Raw genomic sequence first — 20597 nt, 5'->3', positions numbered from 1 at the left:
ATTCGTTAAAGTTATAATTATGATATATCTATCATTTTATTGCAATATTATTTACCGATAATGAATTAAGTAAAACTATTTTAAACAAAAAATCTGTAGCTGGGAGTATTTTTTTTTTAATTCAAGTTATCACTCCTAATAGAATGTTTCCATTGCGCACTTTGCCTCCATTGCGTGTCAGTGATTTAGCTCAAACATCTGTTATGTGCCTTTTTTAAAGATTTTTCACGACAATTCCATTATTTCAAACAAGTTTACACAATAATAATCGTTCGTATACAACGACTATACAATAAAATTGATTGAATTATAAGGGTTATTATTAATGATAGATATAACTATAATTATAATTATGATACATCTATCATTTTATTGCAATAGATTTACCGAGAGTAAATAAAATCTTTCAAACAATTTTAAACATACAACTATGAGTATTTTCTAAATATTTGAACATCGCTCCTAAAAAGGTTCTTAGCGCACTTCACCTCCATTGCACACAATTTGAATTAGCACAAATATATGCTGCTTGTGTGCCATTTTCATTTCTTGGAACGTTTCCATTAACTATAGCCAGCAAGTTTACCCAATAATCGACGCAATAAAAAAATTGACTCCATTGCGCACTTTACTTCCATTTCGCACCATTGCGCACTTTACTTCCATTGCGCACTATAGGCGTACCGTAAAAGGTTTGCACATGCGCACTGTTCTTAACAACAAGTATACATCCGGAAAAGGAGAAACTCGAAAAAGTCTCTTTTTTTCGTATTTTGCCACCGGACAGCCATGTCGTCAAAGCGCCAGGAGCAGGCAAAACTCATTGACAGGCTGTGCAAGAAGAAAGACAAAGATGGATGTTGCCGTTGTAAGCATAATATCTAATTTTCATTACCTTAAATCCAGACGGGTGTCGGCTCTCACTCCCAAGCTAAGTATTTTCCTCCCCTGACTGTTCACCCCCATTTTCTTTAAAGTGGTGACTTTTCACTCTCAATTTTGCCATGTCGCTAGAAATTACAATGTAAATCTTAAGGCAGTGGCTAGGGGTCCAGTAACCGGGACTCTAGACCTGGGGTCTAGAGGTCTGGTTACTGAACCTCTAGTCAACAGATACAGGGCTGTCTAGAGGCATAGTAGTCCAACTAATTGTACACAAGTCACAATATTGTGTTTTAACTTTTGCAAAGGTCAATATCTCTCCTCCACAGACATAGAGACATACTAGAGGCAGACATACGGTAAATGTAAATCTGTGAAATAGGTCTGCCTTGCACTCGAAAAATCGAGACTAGAGGTATGGTAATCATGGGTATGGCTGATTTTAGTCTGCACTGGTCGTAGTCCAAATAATTAGACATGAAAAATTTGTCATTTGACGTTCAACATTCAATATTCTGACATTTTACATTTTTACTATCAAAGCCTTTTTCGACGTCTAAACGCTAAGTATGAAACAGCATAAATTCAATTTCTAAAACATTATAAAGTTGGTAAACCTTGTACCAAGATGGAACAAAAATACCTTTGCTTCAATTCTGCAAGGTTAAAATGATTTACAATCCATTATTAGCCACGAAATGACGCTTCATCTTTTCGACATCGAATGTTTATATTTGACGTGCCACCATCTTGTTTCGAAATTGAAAGTACCAAAAAATTAAATTTGATCGGCGGTAGACGAAAAATATTTCCTGCCAAATATTTTCATTGTAATTTTGATTTATTTTCATCATAAATGTATATTTTCTATTTTTATCCTTATAAATTTTAAATGTCTCTTCTGAAAATAGAAAGATTATTGAAATTCAAGCCCCTTAAAGATCTAGATCAAATGTGTATATGTCATACAGGGATGCTGGGAAGGAAATAAATAAACAACAATTGTGATTTCAAAGGTTTATTTCAATAAACATGTACATTTATAAATAGTGGTCTAGCAATTGACTGGTCGGGCATGATAGGTAAAATGACACTATATGGTATGAATAAATCGAATATGGCTCTACATTTTTAATAACTTTCAAGTTTAAGTTTTAAGGTCTCGCGTTCATCTTCAGCCGACATAGGTATTTGTTATTGTAAAAAGGCTAAAGTTTGCATCTTCTTCTTCTGCCAGTACTGTGCATAAGGAAAGAAGGTAAAAGCCATGGTGTGGTGCAAGTTTAAACATGGAAAAGATTAACATCCGTTAAAACTATGTACATCTTCTTGCGCAGTGGTGGTATTACACGCTTGCGAGTCCCTGTTTGAAGGTATCAAGACTGGGTGCAGTGGCAGGCTGGTTTGGCAGCTGATTCCACAGTCTTGTTGCAGAGGGCCAATTGATGATGATGATGATGTCCCACAAAGCTTCTTTTTGGTTAAGGGAAAGAAATAACTTGCACAACTTTAACTTCTATTTTAGTCTTTGAAAGTTTTACAAGAAAAAACAGAGTTTTAACTAGATTTTAAAGACAGATGCATAATTACTTATCTGCTAATTAACCACAACAATCAACTTGCCGAAGTGATTTAAGCAGTACACTGTGTTGAAAATCAATATCTGATTGGATCATTTATATGTTTGATTGACAGGAGATGACTGGTCAGTTGAGGGGAATATTATGTTTAGACAGAGTAATATATTCTCTAACATTTTCTTTATAATTATATTTCATATCATAATACTTTGTAGATGTATGCCAGAAAATGATATTCAGTCAAGATTCTAAAAAATTAGCAGCAACCTAAATGACTTAGATTTAATTTCAAACAGTATATTTGCATAATTATTTTTTACTTTCAGTTCAAAAGGCAGAGATAGAGAAGCTCATGTCAATGTTTAACAAATACGTAGGGTCTTCTCCGCACAAGAAGCTTGACAGATTGAAGTTTCGAGACATTCTGCATGACATGTTTGGCATGACAGATGACATGTTGATGGACAGAGGTATACAGATCAGTCTTACCAAGCAAAAGACAGTCATCTACATCTTTAACCCTTTCCTGCTAAATTTCTATAATGAACTATCATCCATCTTTCAATTTGACCAGTACCATTAACGTTAAAAGGGATGCTTACCAAAAAGATACTGACTGAATGGCAACCAGTGAAGACCATGATCAGCCTTCACAGATGTGCAAGCTGATCTTGATCTACACTGGTCGCAAAGGCAGAATCGCTTGCCGCCAGCAGGCTAAGGGTTCAGTGCATTGTTCATTTTTCCTAAGCAGCTTGTTTATAAATGTTGACTCTTTTACACAGTTTTTTATCTTTTTCCTCATAGGTCAATAAAATGGGGTTTCAATGAAATAAAAAGTGGTATAATTTTATTGACAAATGAATTTTGCAAGATATCCTAAAAATTATCATATCACCCAAACTCTGTAACTCTGGCATCAATATTTTGTGAATTATGCCCCCTTGTTTCTTAGAATTTCAGATTAATGTTGTGATGTACCTCGTGTCTATTTCATTTATTTATTATTACTTGATGAATTTGATTCAATATAATTACATGTTTCACGCGATTATTAGCCACATTATATGACAAATGGTGCATTAATTACTCTTGCAGAAATATTCCATGAATTATGTCCCCTTTATACTTAGTCAAGGTTTTGATACACTTTACTTTATCTGTTATTACTAAATACATTTGACTCGTATGTAAACTATGTTGTCAATTCTAACACAACCCTATTCATTTTTCCTTTTAAACAAAGAAGGCTGAAAATTGTGTGTTATTATACAACAGTTCATTTTTCTAACATCACAATTATTATGTCATAGGTGGAAAAAGAAACCAACAGAAAACTGGCAAATCCTTGGTAATGTGTTAGAATTGAAATGATATATCTCATTTAGTGATTTGCTCGCAAATAAAATCATTGTCATTCAGATGCGTATTACATCACTTTGGCTTTAAATTTACCTTCAAGATATAATTCCTTCACATCTGAAAGCCAAACAATGATTTTATCCAACAACAAGTCACAAAATGAGATACCGGTATATTATTTCTAAATATAGTTATCCACATTTGAGTCATTAAATACTCAAAGTGAGAGCTACAGCTTCCTCATAAATACTATCTAGCATTCAATATAGTCAAGCACACTCTTTTATGTAAACAACCAGCTGCTGTGTTTAAATTGAAACTGTTCTTAATATATAAAAATAACTGTAATACATGACTGTTGTTTTCTCTCTATATAGTTTTTCGAGCATTTGACAAGGACAGTGATAATTATATTAACCATGATGAATGGGTGCTTGGGTTGTCTACTATCATAAAAGGAGAAGTAGAAGAAAAAACAAACTGTACGTATTTTTAGTAAAGAAAAATTAAGATGTTAGTAGTCTAAACATGAGTCCAACTCATGACGTACATACTTATCACTTTTATTTCAATCTGATATTATGTCCAACTCATTCACGTCTGAAAACAGACATAATCGTGATCCCTTGTTTACATGGACTTGTTTTTCAAAGCAGTGGCAAAGAAATTTGGATCACAAGTATAATGTTTGATACAGATTTCAATACTTATCTTGAATAGCCTTTATCTTGACCTGCTGACCTACTTTTTTCTTTTTGAAGTAACAGCCACATGATTGTATAAGTTTTGGTACATATTTAATACTCACCTGAATAGGACTGGGATGATTACTCAGTTAATCAGATCCGATTCGATTACTAGGTGAAACCGGTTCCAATTTCGCAAAACCGCTAATCACTCTCAAACAATAAACATCACTGATGGTACTTTATACCATTTCTTTGACCAGCCCACAGACCCGCAGTATATATTTCGACTAAAACATATCAACATAATTGTCTCTCTGATTTGCCTGACATGGTGTATTTGAAATACAGTACAACCTCTCCAAAGCGGCCTACTGTTAAACAAAAACTCTCTATAAGAACATCATTAAAATTTCCCTAAGCTGAAATATATTATCAAATTTACCTCTCCAGAACAACAACCTCTACATAACAGTCAATATTTGTATCTCCCAAATGTTGTTCCTCTGCAGAGGTTGCACTGTACACAAAAATATGCCTAATTAATTTTCACACTGTTTGCAAACAATTAGGTCTGTAAGCTCTTAATGAAGCCAGCTACAAGAAGTACCCCGATACAGCCGCCAGAAAAGAAATAAACATACTCAATACAGCGGCAGATTAACCGGTTCGATTCGATTTCATACAAATGATTAAAAAATTTGAAATTGTCCCAGCCCTAACCTTGAATAGTCTAAATCATGACATACTGACCTACATTCTTGTTTCTGAAGGTACAGCCTAGAAATTTGGACCACATAACTTTTGATACAGATTTCAATACTCATTTTTGATATTCTTAACCCTGACGTACTGGCCTACTTTCTTGTTTTTGAAGCTACAACAAAGAGATTTGGACCACCTGTTCAGTGTTTGACTCTTCTTGAGTAGTCTTAATCTTTACCTACTTTCATGTTTTTGAATGTACAACATAGATATTTGGACCATGTGTATAACTTCTGATACAGATTTCAATACTCGTCTTCAGTTTTTGAAATTTTAGCAAGCAACTAAACTCAGATGACCGATAGTGTTATTTCTAGAGCGACGCAGCAGGCCTACAACTATGTTGTTTACAACATGATCTTGGTTTCAAGATTAAGCTTATATTAAGGCCCTCCAATATTTCACATTCATATGAATAAGTTGACATTCTTGGTGACATTTTTAAGAGAAAGGCTTGAATGGTTTAACCTAAACTATAAAGTAAGTAAAAAGCCTTTGTAAACTTTGTTACTAGTTTTGGGAAGATTTAGCACTTTATTCTGTGACATTTCTTTTAAGTGTGCAATAAAGATAAATGGAATACATACATGTATTAACTATAGACATCTAGAAATGCAACTACTGCTATGGTAACTTTCACATCTAAAAGGGCACCCTGCCCCTTTCGGACAGCAACCTGCCCCTTTTTGGCAGCACCCTGCCCTTTTTGAGCTCTAGAAATAACACTAGACCGATGTAGGGCCATCATGGCCATCTTGTTATAATATTTGTTATAGGTGATCACTGATTTTTTATTATTTTCCAGATACTTTCAAGGTTTATGATTTAAATCAGGATGGGTATATCTCGAGAGAAGAAATGTATCAAATGCTCAAAAACAGTCTTGTTAAGGTGAGTCTATACAATGATGCTCTGACCATGTTTCTTCAAATAGACAGAAGTGGTTACCTTGAACAAAATATATTGTATACACTTTTATGTGCGATATAGAGGATCTTTCTGATTCAAAGGGAATATTATTTCATACAACCAGTGGACAGCTTTTATTTTTATTGCGCGATGATACAAAAGAAACCAGTATTATACTGCATAATATTAAAGTCTATTAAGTATAGATATTATATACATACTGTCCACAAACGCCATATATTTTTTTTGAATCGGACAAGAGTCCAAGTTGTGGATATTTTTTCGTATTGTAGGGGGCAACTCTTTGGAATCCTTAAAGCATCTATTCGGAGTTATTTCCCTTGTACATATAGCTTTTGCAGCCAGAAGTAAATTTTGAAAAATAATTGCGATAACTCCCATTTAAGAATAAAGCAATAAAAGTGAGCACCTTAGTTAGATGTTTCCTGTCAGATGATCATGGTTTCTGTTCAAAATATGGTGATGCCAAAAATACATTTTTTAGAGTTATAAGAATTTACATTCTCTGGGTGTTCATTGTAAAATTGCAGGATATCGTACAGTTATCTAACATTGACATACATGTAGGTATTATGAAAGAAAAATATTAATAATGAACTTAAAACTAGAACTTAGAACTTATTTTGGCTTTATATAGAGGCTTAATTCATTTATGGTTTGATTTGATGCAAACTTGCAAAATACCTTAGGCAACAATATATCTTAGATTCCACGATGAATCTGTCAGATCCTTTGTTTGCTTCCGGATATATGTCCCCTGATTGACCCATGAAAGAGCCAAAATTTGTTAGTTTTTAGATTGTGAATGTGATAGAAGTGACAATTTACATTCGATGACCATACTTACCTCAACTTAAGTCACAATAAGATTTCGGTTATTTTTGAAAACAGGTTAGATCCCTACACGGGTTCTAGAGTTTGGCAAAATTTTCTATTTTGGCCCTTTCAGCCACATAGAGGTTTCATTTATGCTTGAATTGATACAAACTTGCACAAAATATTTATCTTGATGACTTCTAGGCCAAGTTCGAAACTGGGTCATGTGGGGTCAAAAACTAGGTCACCAGGTCAAAGCAAAGGAAAAGCTTGTTAACACCCTAGTTGCCACATTTATGACCCTATCTCCATGAAACTTGGTCAGAATGTTTAGCTTGATGATTCCTAGGCCAAGTTTGAAAATGGGTCATTTCGTATCAAAAACTAGGTCACCTTCTCAAATCAAAGGAAAAGCTTATTAACACCCTAGTTGCCATATTTATGACCCAATCTTCTTGAAACTTGGTAAGACTGTTTATCTTAATGATTCTCATGCCAAGTTCCAAACTGGGTCGTGTGGCATCAAAAAACTAGTCTACCACTGAAATCAAAGGAAAAGCTTATTAACACTGTACAGGCCACATTTATGACCCTATCTTTATGAAACTTGGTCAAAATGTTCATCTTGATGACGAAACTGGGTCATGTGAGGTCAAAAATTAGGCCACCCGCTCAAATCAATGAGAAAGCTTGTTAACACTCTATGGGCCATAATTATGACCCTATCTTCATGAAACTTGGTAAGATTGTTTATTTTATTGATTCTCATGCCAGGTTCGAAACTGGTTTGTGTGGGGTCAAAAACTGGGTCAACACTTAAATTAATTGAAAAGCTTGTTAACACTGTAGTGGTCGCATTTATGACCCTATCTTCATGAAACTTGATCCAAATGTTTATTTTGATGATTCTAAGGCCATGTTTTACAGGTGAGCGATATAGGGTCATCAGGACCCTCTTGTTTTTATTATGATATGAAATAAAGAGGTAATAGATCAGTGTTATTCAGCTGGACTCGCACAAAGCAGTTATAATCCATATTTCTTATTTTTACTTGACATTTAGTCTTGTCTAGAGTTGGCTTATTGCTGCTTTGTGTCATCCAATGGATTCTCAACACTATTAAGTAACTTCGTATTATGTCAGGCGTTTGATACAGGTTGGTGTTATATACAAGGGTAGAAGCAGATCTGACTGCTTCAAATATAGAAAATGTTTGGAAAAACAGTCATGGACCATACAATTGCTTCAGTTAGCCTTGGTGATCAAGTCAGCAATGCTTGAGTGGAGTTACCTTTCATTTTTAGCTCATCTGATTTTTTGAAAAAAAATGATGAGTTATTGTCATCACTTGAGCGGTTGTCGGCGTCGGCGTCGGTGTCGGCGTCGGCGTCGGCGTCTGCGTCGGCGTTGCCTGGTTAAGTTTTATGTTTAGGTCAGCTTTTCTCCTAAACTATCAAAGCTATTGCTTTGAAACTTACAACACTTGTTCACCATCATAAGCTGACCCTGTATAGCAAGAAACATAACTCCATCTTGCTTTTGCAAGATTTATGGCCCTTTTGTACTTAGAAATATCAGATTTCTTGGTTAAGTTTTATGTTTAGGTCAACTTTTCTCCTAAACTATCAAAGCTATTGCTTGAAACTTGGAATACTTGTTCACCATCATAAGCAGACCCTGTACATCAAGAAACATAACTCCATGTTGCTTTTTGCAAGATTTATTGCCCCTTTTGGACTTAGAAAATCAGTTTTCTTGGTTAAGTTTTATGTTTAGATCAGCTTTTATCCAAAACTATCAAAGCTATTGCTTAAAACTTGCAACACTTGTTCACCATCATAAGTTGACCCTGTACAGCAAGAAACATAACTCTATCCTGCTTTTTGCAAGATTTATGGCCCCTTTTGGACTTAGAAAATATCAGATTTCTTGGTTAAGTTTTATGTTTAGGTCAACTTTTTCTCTTAAACTATCAAAGCTATTGCTTTGAAACTTGCAACACTTGTTCACCATCATAAGCTGACCCTGTACAGCAAGCAACATAACTCCATCCTGCTTTTTGCAATAATTATTGCTCCTTTTGGACTTAGAAAATCATTTTCTTGGTTGAGTATTATGTTTAAGTCAACTTTTCTCATAAACTATCAAAGCTATTGCTTTAAAACTTGCAACAGTTTTTCACCATCATAAGTGGACACTGTACATCAAGAAACATAACTCTATCCTGCTTTTTGCAAGAATGATGGCCCTTTTTAGACTTAGAAAATCATGGGTAGGACAATATTTCTATTACACAAAAAAAATCAGATGAGCGTCAGCACCCGCAAGGCGGTGCTCTTGTTGAAGTAGTACATACCCACAGAACATCCACAGAACAGCTGCTTTGCATAGTATCTCCTTTGCTTATATCTACACCTTTGTATATTTTACAGCCCCAAGTAAACTAAATATGAAGAAATGTATTTTTTCAGTTGAAACAGAAAACATGGTAAGGCACCATGTACTACAATGTACATGACATCAAGAGGAATATGCTGTACAAAGAACAACATGAGTGCACACAAGTTAGCTTGTTTAAATTATGTAAATTGTTTTTGTACTTTTTAACTATAGCAACCATCAGAGGAAGATCCTGAAGAAGGGATTAAAGATCTAGTGGAAATATGCATTAAGAAAATGGTAAGTCCTTTAAATACATAATTTTCCTGTTAACATCAATGTTTTAAAGGGTCATAATACCTTTCTTTGTAACGTGACTACTACATCTTTGTTATGGATATTAAGTCTACAAATTTCTTGTTAAATCCTATTTTCAACAGGTTTTTTCAAACATTTGTCAACTGTTTGAATACTGGATGATTACTGTATAGGGCTTTGAATTTGTTGGGGTTTTTTTTTTTCGCTATTTTTCCAAAATGGGCTGGTTCACAGTCTTTTAGCTCCACTATTCGGAGAATAGAGGGTGCTATTCTACTCGCCCCGGTATCGGCGTTGGCGTCGGTGTGACCCTTCTTGGTTAAAGTTTTTCGGCAACCTTTGTTTTTCTGTCATATCTTTGTTACTGTTGCTTATATCTTACTGTATCTTCACATAAACATTGTCCAGTATACAAACAAAGCATATGTAGGGGCTGAGCCCATTATACACAAGGTCATGGTCACCAAGGTGTTATACTTAGGTTATTTTTAAGGTTAAAGTTTCTTGGCAACCTTTGTTTTCCTGTCATATCTTTGTTACTATTGCTTATATCTTACTGTTACTTTACATAAACATTGTCCATCATACAAACAATGTTTGTACAGGGTCTGGGTCCGTTATAACCAAGGTCAAGGTCACCAAGGTGTTATACTTAGGTTGTTTTTAGCTCACCTGTCACAAAGTGACAAGGTGAGCTTTTGTGATCATGTGGCGTCCGTCGTCCGTCCGTGTTAGCGTGCATAAACGTTTGCTTGTGACCACTCTAGAGGTCACATTTTTCATGGGATCTTTATGAAAATTGGTCAGAATGTTCATCTTGATGATATCTAGGTCGTTTGAAACTGGGTCACATGCGGTGCAAAACTAAGTCAGTAGGTCTAAAAATAGAAAAACCTTGTGACCTCTCTAGAGGGAATACTTTTCAATGGATCTTCATGAAAATTGGTCAGAATGTTCACCTTGATGATATCTAGGTCAAGTTCGAAACTTGGTCATGTGCCTTCGAAAACTAGGTCAGTAGGTCAAATAATAGGAAAACCTTGTGACCTCTCTAGAGGCCATATTTTTCATGTGATCTGTATGAAAGATGGTCTGAATGTTTATCTTGATGATATCTAGGTCAAGTTTGAAACTGGTTCAACTGCAGTCAAAAACTAGGTCGGTAGGTCTTAAAATAGAAAAACCTTGTGACCTCTCTAGAGGCCATACTTTTGAATGGATCTTCATGAAAATTTGTCAGAATGTTCACGATATAAAGGTCAAGTTTGAAACTGGGTCACATGCCATCAAAAACTACGTCAGTAGGTCAGATAATAAAAAACCTTGTGACCTCTCTTGAGGCCATATTTTTCATGAGATCTGTATGAAAGTTGGTGTGAATGTTCATCTTGATGATATCTAGGTCAAGTTCGAAACTGGGTCAACTGCGATCAAAAACTAGGTCAGTAGGTCTAAAAATAGAAAAATCTTTTGACCCCTCTCTAGAGGCCATATTTTTCAATGGATATTCATGAAAATTGGTCTGATTGTTCACCTTGATGATATCTAGATAAAGTTAGAAACTCATCAAAAACTACGTCAGTAGGTCAGATAATAAAAAACCTTGTGACCTCTCTTGAGGCCATATTTTTCATGGGATCTGTATGAAAGTTGGTGTGAATGTTCATCTTGATGATATCTAGGTCAAGTTCGAAACTGGGTCACGTGTGGTCAAAAACTAGTTCAGTAGGTATAAAAATAGAAAAACCTTGTGACCTCTCTAGAGGCCATGTTTTTCATGAGATCTACATGAACATTGGTGAGAATGTTCACCTTGATGATATCTAGGTCAAATTCAAAACTTGGTCACATGCCTTCAAAAACTAGGTCATTAGGTCAAATAATAGAAAAACCTTGTGACCTCTCTAGAGGCCATATTTTTCAATGGATCTTCATGAAAATTGGTCAGAATTTTTATCTTGATGATATCTAGGTCAGGTTCAAAACTGGGTCACATGAGCTCAAAAACTAGGTCATAATGTCAAATAATAGAAAAAAACGACGTCATACTCAGTTCAAAACTGGGTCATGTGGGGACAGGTGAGCGATTCAGGACCATCATGGTCCTCTTATTAAGGTTAAAGTTTTTCGGTAGTCTTTGTTTTTCTGTCATATCTTTGTTACTATTGCTTATATCTTACTGTAAGTTCACATAATCATTGTCCAGCATACAAACAAAGTATGTGCAGGGGCTGGGTCCATTATACCCAAGGTCAAGGTCACAAAGTTGTTATACTTGGAATTATTTTCATGTTAAATTTTTTAGAAAGCTTCTTTTATAGACATATCTTTGGTATTTAAAAATATTTGAAATTAAAAATATTTATTTATAATCATCATCTGCATGTGAGGTTACAAACCGCATAACTCTAATTGTATTTTTGACAGAATAATGCCCCTTTTGTACTTAAAATTGTTTTGCAATCTTTTCTTTTTGGATATAACTTTAACAGTGTACGAAATTCAGATTTGAATCCAATAGCCCGTTCGGGCTACCAGATTAAAAAATTTCCAAGCCCGGCACCAATTTCACTAGCTCGAACTTTAACACCTTAAAATACATAATTTTTGCACCATATAACATTTTGTTTTACAGACATCTCTATATGCATGTTTGAAGTAATAAAAAAGACATACAGCCAGTACATGTTTGCCATGTTTTTGAAAAATTTTAACTCGAAATACTCCAGTCCAGATCAGCATCGTCAGAGTCCAAAAGCATTGGACATGACACTCCTTGCCAAAACAAAATCTAAGCTGTTATGCCCGATTTTTTAGGACCCGCACTCGCCAATTACTGCAACTCGGACTGTTGACAATTTTAAAGATGTAATACCGAGTGCTGAATACACATTACACACACGCTGATAGCATAATTTAAGCTCCACCTACTGCAGGTATTTGTGAGATTTTCGCGAGAAGTGTGAAAGCTAATCAAATTATCCGTTACGCTAGAGATGATTGTATTCAGCCAATTAGCGCTGCGGTTACGTCTTTGACACTGTGTTTGATTGTCAACCGCAAGAGTGCAAAAACCAATAATTCCATAAGTGTTTCTCAGTCTGGAAAATCACGATGCAGTACTCGTTTAATTAGCATGTTTTTTTTAAACAAATGAGAAAAATTCGGTAGCCCAGTCGGGCTTGTACCTGTGGAAAATCGGTAGCCCGAGCTGAAATTTGGTAGCCACGGGCTGTCGGACTACCGTGAATTTCGAACACTGCTTTAATGCAAGTTAAGATAAAGACTTGAAACTTAAAATATATCTTTATCATCATCATCAAATTATTCTGCATGTGTGGTAAAAATCACCATAACTCTGATTTGTATTTTTGACCAAATTGTGTCCCTTTCATACTTAAATTTTTAACAAACTTCGTTTTCTGGATTTAACTTTGGTACTATATAAGAGAATGACTTGAAACTCAAAATATATATTTACCATCATCATCTGCATGTGTAGTAACAATTACAATAGCTCTTATTTGTGTTCTTGATACAATTATGCCCCTTGGTTATCTTCCTTTAAAAGTAGAGATCTCTTATTGAGACATATATTCATTTTACTGTCAAATCCTCGAATAGTAGAGCGCGCTGTCTTACAGACAGCTCTTGTTAAATTCACACGTTTTCATTAAACACAAAATGATATTTTTGCAGAAGTGTTTTTTAGCTCACATGTCAGAAAGTGACAAGGTGAGCTTTTGTGATCGCGCAGCGTCCGTCGTCCGTCCGTGCATCCGTAAACTTTTGCTTGTGACCACTCTAGAGGTCACATTTTTCATGGGATCTTTATGAAAGTTGGTCAGAATGTTCATCTTGATGATATCTAAATCAAATTTGAAACTGGGTCACGTGCGATCCAAAACTAGGTCAGTAGGTCTAAAAATAGAAAAACCTTGTGACCTCTCTAGAGGCCATACTTTTGAATGGATCTTCATGAAAATTAGTCAGACTGTTCACCTTGATGATATCTAGTTCAAGTTCGAAACTGGGTCACATGCCATCAAAAACTAGGTCAGTAGGTCAAATGATACAAAAACCTTGTGACCACTCTAGAGGCCATATTTTTCATGGGATCTGTATGAAAGTTGGTGTGAATGTTCATCTTGATGATATCTAGGTCAAGTTCAAGTTCGAAACTGGGTCAACTGCGGTCAAAAACTAGGTCAGTAGGTCTAAATATGAAAAACCTTGTGACCTCTCTAGAGGCCATATTTTTCATGAGATCTTCATGAATATTGGTGAGAATGTTCACCTTGATGATATCTAGGTCAAGTTCAAAACTGGGTCACGTGCCTTCAAAAACTAGGTCATTAGGTCAAATAATAGAAAAACCTTGTGACCTCTCTAGAGGCCTTATTTTTCAATGGATCTTCATGAAAATTGGTCAGAATTTTTATCTTGATGATATCTAGATCAAGTTCAAGACTGGGTCACATGAGCTCAAAAACTAGGTCACGATGTCAAATTATAGAAAAAACGACATCATACTCAGTTCAAAACTGGGTCATGTGGGGACAGGTGAGCGATTCAGGACCATCACGTTCCTCTTGTTTTTCTATAGATACCACTCCAGAAAATGAGACTTGTAAAGTAATTTGCAGTGATAGAGTTATAGAGAAACTTTGCATGCTAACAATGACAGGTTTTTCATTTACAGGACTATGATCATGACGGTCGTTTATCATATACAGATTTTGAAACGGCTATAAAAGCAGAGCCATTGCTACTGGAAGCATTTGGAACATGTTTACCGTCTCCAGGGGTATTTGTTTTCATAATTTCTTAATCTTAGCTGTATTTGACATTTAAATTAAATGATATTTTTAAGAAAAGGAAAAATTGATTATGTTTTAAAACTAATTTTTTAAGCACACTACACTTAAAGGCAATTTTTTAAAACTAATTTTATAAGCTTACATCATTCTTAAGTAGATATTTCTTTGTAGGACTGTGTTTTAAGTGTTAACGGTTTATAATTTTAAGTATACATGTATACAGCATAGATATGAGTCTTTGAGAAAAATGTTTTTGTGCTCCCCCCCCCTCCATGAGTGGTGGGGCATATAGATTTGCTCTTGTCCGTCCGTCCTTCCGAGAATGTTGTGTCGCACCTAGCTCCAAAAGTATTTGACATGGAGTCACAAAACTTTACAGGAATATTGGTCAGCATGTGTAGTTGTGCACCTGGGGTTTCGCATCCGGATTCATTCAGTCGTGTAGGAGTTAAGGCCCCTGACTTTGTAAAAATTGGTCATTTTAGTGTTGTGTCGTGCCTAGCTCCAAAAGTATTTGACCTAGAGTCACCAAAGTTTACAGGAATGTTGATCAGCATGTGTAGTTGTACACCTGGGGTTTTGCATCCGGATTCATTCAGTAATGTAGGAGTTATGGCCCCTGACCTAGGAAAAAATTGTCATTTTAATGTTTTGTCGCGCATAGCTCCGAAAATATTTTACCTACAGTCATTATTTCACTACACAAGACCAGACTTCTTGTCCAGACTTTCTCAAAAAAAAAAGTTTGTGAAACATGTATGTTAGAATGTACTTGACCTAGAATCATAAAAAACATTAGAGGATTGTTTTTATAACCTATGAAGTGTTCTCTGTAGGATTTTACTCAGCAAGGCCAGAGTTATGGCCAGCTAAGTGAAAAATACACATAAGGTTCTTAAAAGTTTGTGTTGCAAACATCTTAAAAATTGTTTAACCTGAGTCATTAAACCATGTTACAGTGGCAGGAGTGGGGGCACCTGTGTCCTATGGACACACATCTAGTTTGACCTTTAATTTGGCATGTAATTCTTTATGATTTTTTTTTTCGTTTCAGTATTGTGAAGGTTTCCTGAACCTGATCAGTGATGAATACAGTAATAAATATTAGGACAGGGAACCAGCATTCTTCATGCTCATACAGATCTAATAAATTGTTTCATGTTGTTTTTGCTCATAACTTATTGCACAATTTTGACTTTGTTCACACATGAATAATATGTAGGTGTAATCATGGAGCAAATCTTTTCAGGTTGACATTATAATGCATTTGTTTTCTAATTTATCTACTGCCAGATATGGGATGTTATTACAGTATTAAAGATTGTTTAAATGTTTTCTCTAAACATGTTTTTAAGAAATGCAACATTTTTCTCTCGATAAATTTCAGCAAATTGAGATGTTGTGATTTCCTATGTGAACATGTACATGCATCTGGAGGAAATGTTTATACCCATATAATTTAATCAAGTTGCTCACTGTTCACAGATCTACATGTTTTAAGGCGTAAGACTTAGTGTCTACATGTATAGTTCATTGGAATTCTCTTAAAATTTTTATTGTAAATTTTTATTCTAAACTTTGACACCTCATTTGCTTATTATACTAAAGAAAGGAATCCTATAGGTACATGTACAACTTTTAAAATTGCAAACTCTATGTATGTGAATTTTCAGAAATAAATTTATATCTGTTATACCTTTGATTCAAAATAGAATCAAGCTGAATAATGAGCCTATTTACATGCATGTGATAATGAACCCCACATCTTGAAGAAATTGTGTAAGATGAAATATAGGTATTACTTATGTAAAATGTTAGAAATTTGGAAGAGAATTTTAACCCTTATCATGCTGGAACGATTGATTCTGTCTTTGCGACCAGTGTAGATCATGTTCAGACTGCACAGATCATGATTGCACTGTTTGCCATTCAGTCATTATCTTTTTTGGTAAGCACTCCTTTTAACTATTAATGGTACTGTCCAAATTGAAAGATGGATAAGTCAATTATAGAAATTTAGCAGGGTAAGGGTTAAGTATCTGCAGAAGACTTTTGTAGCAGTGATTATTTTTGACAGATATTTTTAGTTTACTTTTGTATGTTGATGTTTTCCCGTTGTTATCTGTGTTATGTACTTTCAGTTTAGTTAACACTTTTTTTTCCTAGAAATGCTAGTCACTATGCCTGTGATTTGTTGTACACACGGTCTTTGTTATGTATGCGGTTTTGATGTATTTTTTGTATTTCATGGTATTATTAGATTTATAGGAGACATCACTCTGTGATGAAAGTTGCCAATATATTAGTATTATAACTTTGACAAATTATTAAAAGATGTTTAGAATACACTTCAGTAAATGTTTGAACCCTTGGTGATGCTTTTTATACTCAAGGAAGTGGACCTGTAGTGACTGTAGGCATTTTATGTGTGATTACTTGCTTGATATAGGTAATGTGTCTTTCTACAGATGTTAATCCTAACATGACGAAATCATATGCTGTAAAAGCACATATTTTCGCTGGGTCAGAATTTCGCAAATTTGAAATTTTGAGTATGTTCGCAAGGTTTAATATTCGCGAAATTGTTAAAATGGCATCTTCTATTAATTTGAATTAAACTAATGGTAAATATTTATGTGAGGATTAATTTTAGCGAGATGTAGGGCCTCGCAAATATAGCGAAAATTAAACCCTCCCGAAAATTTCTGCTTTTACAGTAAGGAGAATATGTAATTTGCTGATTGTCATTTCAGTTTCATTACCTTAAATAATTATTTCTGTTGTATTTCAAATTTTATAAGGACTAGGAGGAAGCCTTCCTTTTGCTGTCTAGTACTTCTACACTTTAAATGTATAGTAATTGTCCCACATAGTGCAAGAAGTTGGGGTGGGGTTGTTGCTCAACCAGCTGAAACAGATGAGTCAATGCAATGAAAATACAAGTTTTAAGGTAGTGGACCAGTAATGGCATTCAGCAATTTCTGTGCGATATCATTTTCTCATCTATATTTTCGGCATTATTCAGCTGTAAATGTATATAATGCAGACAATGGTTTCGATGACAACCGGAAAATGCCAAAATCATATACAGAGAAACTGTAACTAAACGGAAATAAAATTTTTGATTACAGGTCTACTACCTTAAGTTTTTAAAAAGACTGTGACTGACAGCAAATCTAGTTATATCTAGGAATATCTTTTTAAACAAAGGATGCAGCAACATGATTGTTTTGGTTAATTTTGCTCTATCCAGTAAGAATCTTCTGTATACTTGGTGTTTTTTTTATGACAGGCATTTTTTTCTTGTTGGGAATGTTTGCACGCTTATTTTTCTTATTACAATCTGCAGTGTTCATTTTCCTTTTCTATCTATTTACTACTTATTCCTGTTGTTAACATTTTACTGCTTTGTTATATTTGCTTTATTGCAGCATATGTGTTAAAACATTGTTGAACCTATCAGTTGTTTATACAGTTAAACCTGCCTTGATGGTCACCTGTATTGAACTGCCACTTGCCTGTAGGAGCCAGTTAGCGAACTTTCTAAATTCAATTTTTGCCTAAATTTCAACTTGTTTCAAGGAAGGCCTTGCCTAAAGAATTAAGATGATGCTGTTGCTCTGGCTGGTTGCTTAAAATAGGTTTGACTGCACCATAAATTGCGAATTATTTGTCATGCTTTCGTTGATAAGTTTCTCTTTCAAATTTAAATCATATCACAAATTCAAATTCTACAAAAACTACCAGCCGGTAATGTACAGTATTTTCAAAAGTTTACATAACTTTTGGGTTCCTACAGAAATATAAAAATGTAGGAAGTGAAAATGTAACATATATTTTTCAATTTGCTGTTTGGCCAATGACCAGTATTAGACATTTATTTATAATCTTCTGTCAAGTCTTTTACCCACAGTCACAGAAAATTTCCGGTTTATATAATCTATGTGAAACATTATTCTGTGGCAACGAATATTTTAGGAACATCATTTTGAATTAGATATGAAAAATGCAAAATGTGCTGAAGTTTGATATAATTTTCGTCTTTAAATTACATTCCAAGTTATGTTACTATTCTTAATAATTACTGAAACTTTAGATTAAAGCATCTTTCTTTGTTAATTGAAAAAGCTCAACATAAATTACTGGTATTTTACATTGATGGAGAAAAGTGCCTACATGCTTTCAGATTTTGTGTTGCTCCGGGACTGTTTTGGTCCATTTCTTTATTTTCTGCTTAATGGTGACATTGATAATTGTGAGGAGATATTGAAGTAAAAATGTTATTGTCTATAGACTTCCTTATAGTCTTTTTGAATAGACTAGAAGGAATAATATAGACTGCACATTCAACTCATAAGCCACTATTTGTTTTTATTTTGAATATGGCACATGTATAATGTCCACATAATAGCATTATTGTATAATAAATTAATAGAATTATTAACCAGTGTAGAGTTATGCACCATTGTTTTATGTATGCATGTTATATTAAGTTAACCCTTAGCCTGCTGGCAGCAGATGATTCTGCCTTTGCGACCAGTGCAGACCAAGATCAGCCTGCACTTCCGTGCAGTCTGATCATGGTCTGCGCTGTTCGCTATTCGGTCAATAAATTTTCAGTGCAAACCCCTTTGAATAATAAATGGTACTGTCCAAATTGAAAGATGGACCAGTCCATTATAGAAATGTAGCAGGGTAAGGGTTAAGCCTTTTAAGCATGAGTGTGTTCTATACAGAGATAGTGCCAGAAACCTTACACTTGCAGAATGCTTTTAAAATTTTAAAATACTGTTTGAAACATTTTTAATGATGATTTAAATTTGATTAAACAAATTGAGAACAAGTAAGTTTGTTTTAACAAATGCTTAAACCTGACAAGATAGTTGTCATGCTCACAGTTTGAGTTTAAGCTGCTCATTGCTAGAATAGATACGTGTCTATAGCCCTTTTAAAAGAGGGGGTTTATTACTTTGCTCATTGTCTTGTCAGTCAGTCCGTTGGTACCCCAGTCTGTTGGTAAGTGGTTTCCGAACAATAACGAGAGGATGATTGGTCGTACAATATTTCAGCTTCATAGGACGATTGCCTGTGGTCAGTAAGGGGTCTTTTTTTAATGGTCAGTAGATCAACGGTCAAAGACTCTGTGACCTTGAGACTGGAAACAGTATTATTTCGTTAGCTGAAGAAGGCTTTGACCTACAGTCTTCAGACTTTATACTAGGATGGTTGCCTGTGGCCAGTAAATGACTGTTTTCTTTTAAGGTTCTGTAGGTCAAAAGTCAAGGCCACTGTAAGCTTGAGACTGGAAATGGTTTCCAGTGGCCTCTGGCAGATTGGATTATGTCATTGACTTCGAATCACTTGCCTCTCGTAGATATGGGCTCAAAACCTTACATGGGATGTAGAATTCATCATATGAGGAAGTCCTCATGCTGTTTAAAGAAGGTGGATGGTTCTACCAAGTTTCCCACCAATGCCTGAAACAATGTGTGTTGCGGCACATGGGGTCTTCCTCCACCAACGAAGGCCTGAAAGGCCACCAGATGACCTATATATTATGTGGATATGACTCTAGACCTAAGCAAATATAGATAAACGAAAATGGTTTCCACACAATAAAGAAAATTAGCAATGCAGTTGTCAAACTTCTCTACTCCTAATATCTTGGCAGCCAGTATCAAAGGCGAAGGTCGCAATGTCCTCATTGCTCGATAACTAAATAGCGTTTGACTTGAAGTGATAAATGTTTATAGGATGATTGCCTGTGGCCAGTAGATTACCCCTATTTTTTTTTTTTTTGGGGGGGGGGGGGAGGTCAGAAAATCAAAAGTCAACATCAGATTGACCTCAAGACTAAAAACGGCTTCCGCTGAATAAATGAAGAACGCTATAGCTGTCTGCTTAGATAGGATGGTTACCACCAGTAGATGATTTCTACAGTTTTTCAGGTCATTTAGTCGAGGTCAGTTTTTCAAAGGTCAAAGGATGAAAAATTGCATATCCACTGGCCACACTTAGCCATCATTTGGGGACAAGTTTGTTTTATAAACAGCTTTAG

The 20597-nt window shown here is 35.0% G+C and overlaps 1 protein-coding gene across 1 annotated transcript; it reads left to right on the top strand.

The window, feature by feature from the left end:
- Positions 1-704: 704 nt before the first annotated feature.
- Positions 705-19382, top strand: LOC123530953 (calaxin-like). Its single transcript, XM_053517371.1, has 7 exons — positions 705-868; positions 2789-2932; positions 4202-4306; positions 6081-6166; positions 9636-9701; positions 14422-14526; positions 15594-19382. Exons 1-7 carry the CDS (start codon positions 790-792, stop codon positions 15645-15647), a joined length of 639 nt encoding a protein of 212 aa, XP_053373346.1. The 5' UTR covers positions 705-789; the 3' UTR covers positions 15648-19382.
- The last annotated feature ends 1215 nt before the right edge of the window (positions 19383-20597 follow it).

This window comes from Mercenaria mercenaria, chromosome 11, assembly GCF_021730395.1.
Source record: "Mercenaria mercenaria strain notata chromosome 11, MADL_Memer_1, whole genome shotgun sequence".
Classification (NCBI taxonomy): domain Eukaryota; kingdom Metazoa; phylum Mollusca; class Bivalvia; order Venerida; family Veneridae; genus Mercenaria; species Mercenaria mercenaria.
This window is presented reverse-complemented; position numbering and strand designations above follow the sequence as displayed.

Excerpts from the sequence above, each read along its gene's own strand:
- LOC123530953 (XM_053517371.1), top strand. The coding sequence starts at position 790 with ATGTCGTCAAAGCGCCAGGAGCAGGCAAAACTCATTGACAGGCTGTGC. Across the intron at positions 4,307-6,080 it reads AGTAGAAGAAAAAACAAACT|ATACTTTCAAGGTTTATGAT; the intron begins GTACGTATTTTT and ends ATTATTTTCCAG. Across the intron at positions 6,167-9,635 it reads TCAAAAACAGTCTTGTTAAG|CAACCATCAGAGGAAGATCC; the intron begins GTGAGTCTATAC and ends TTTTAACTATAG.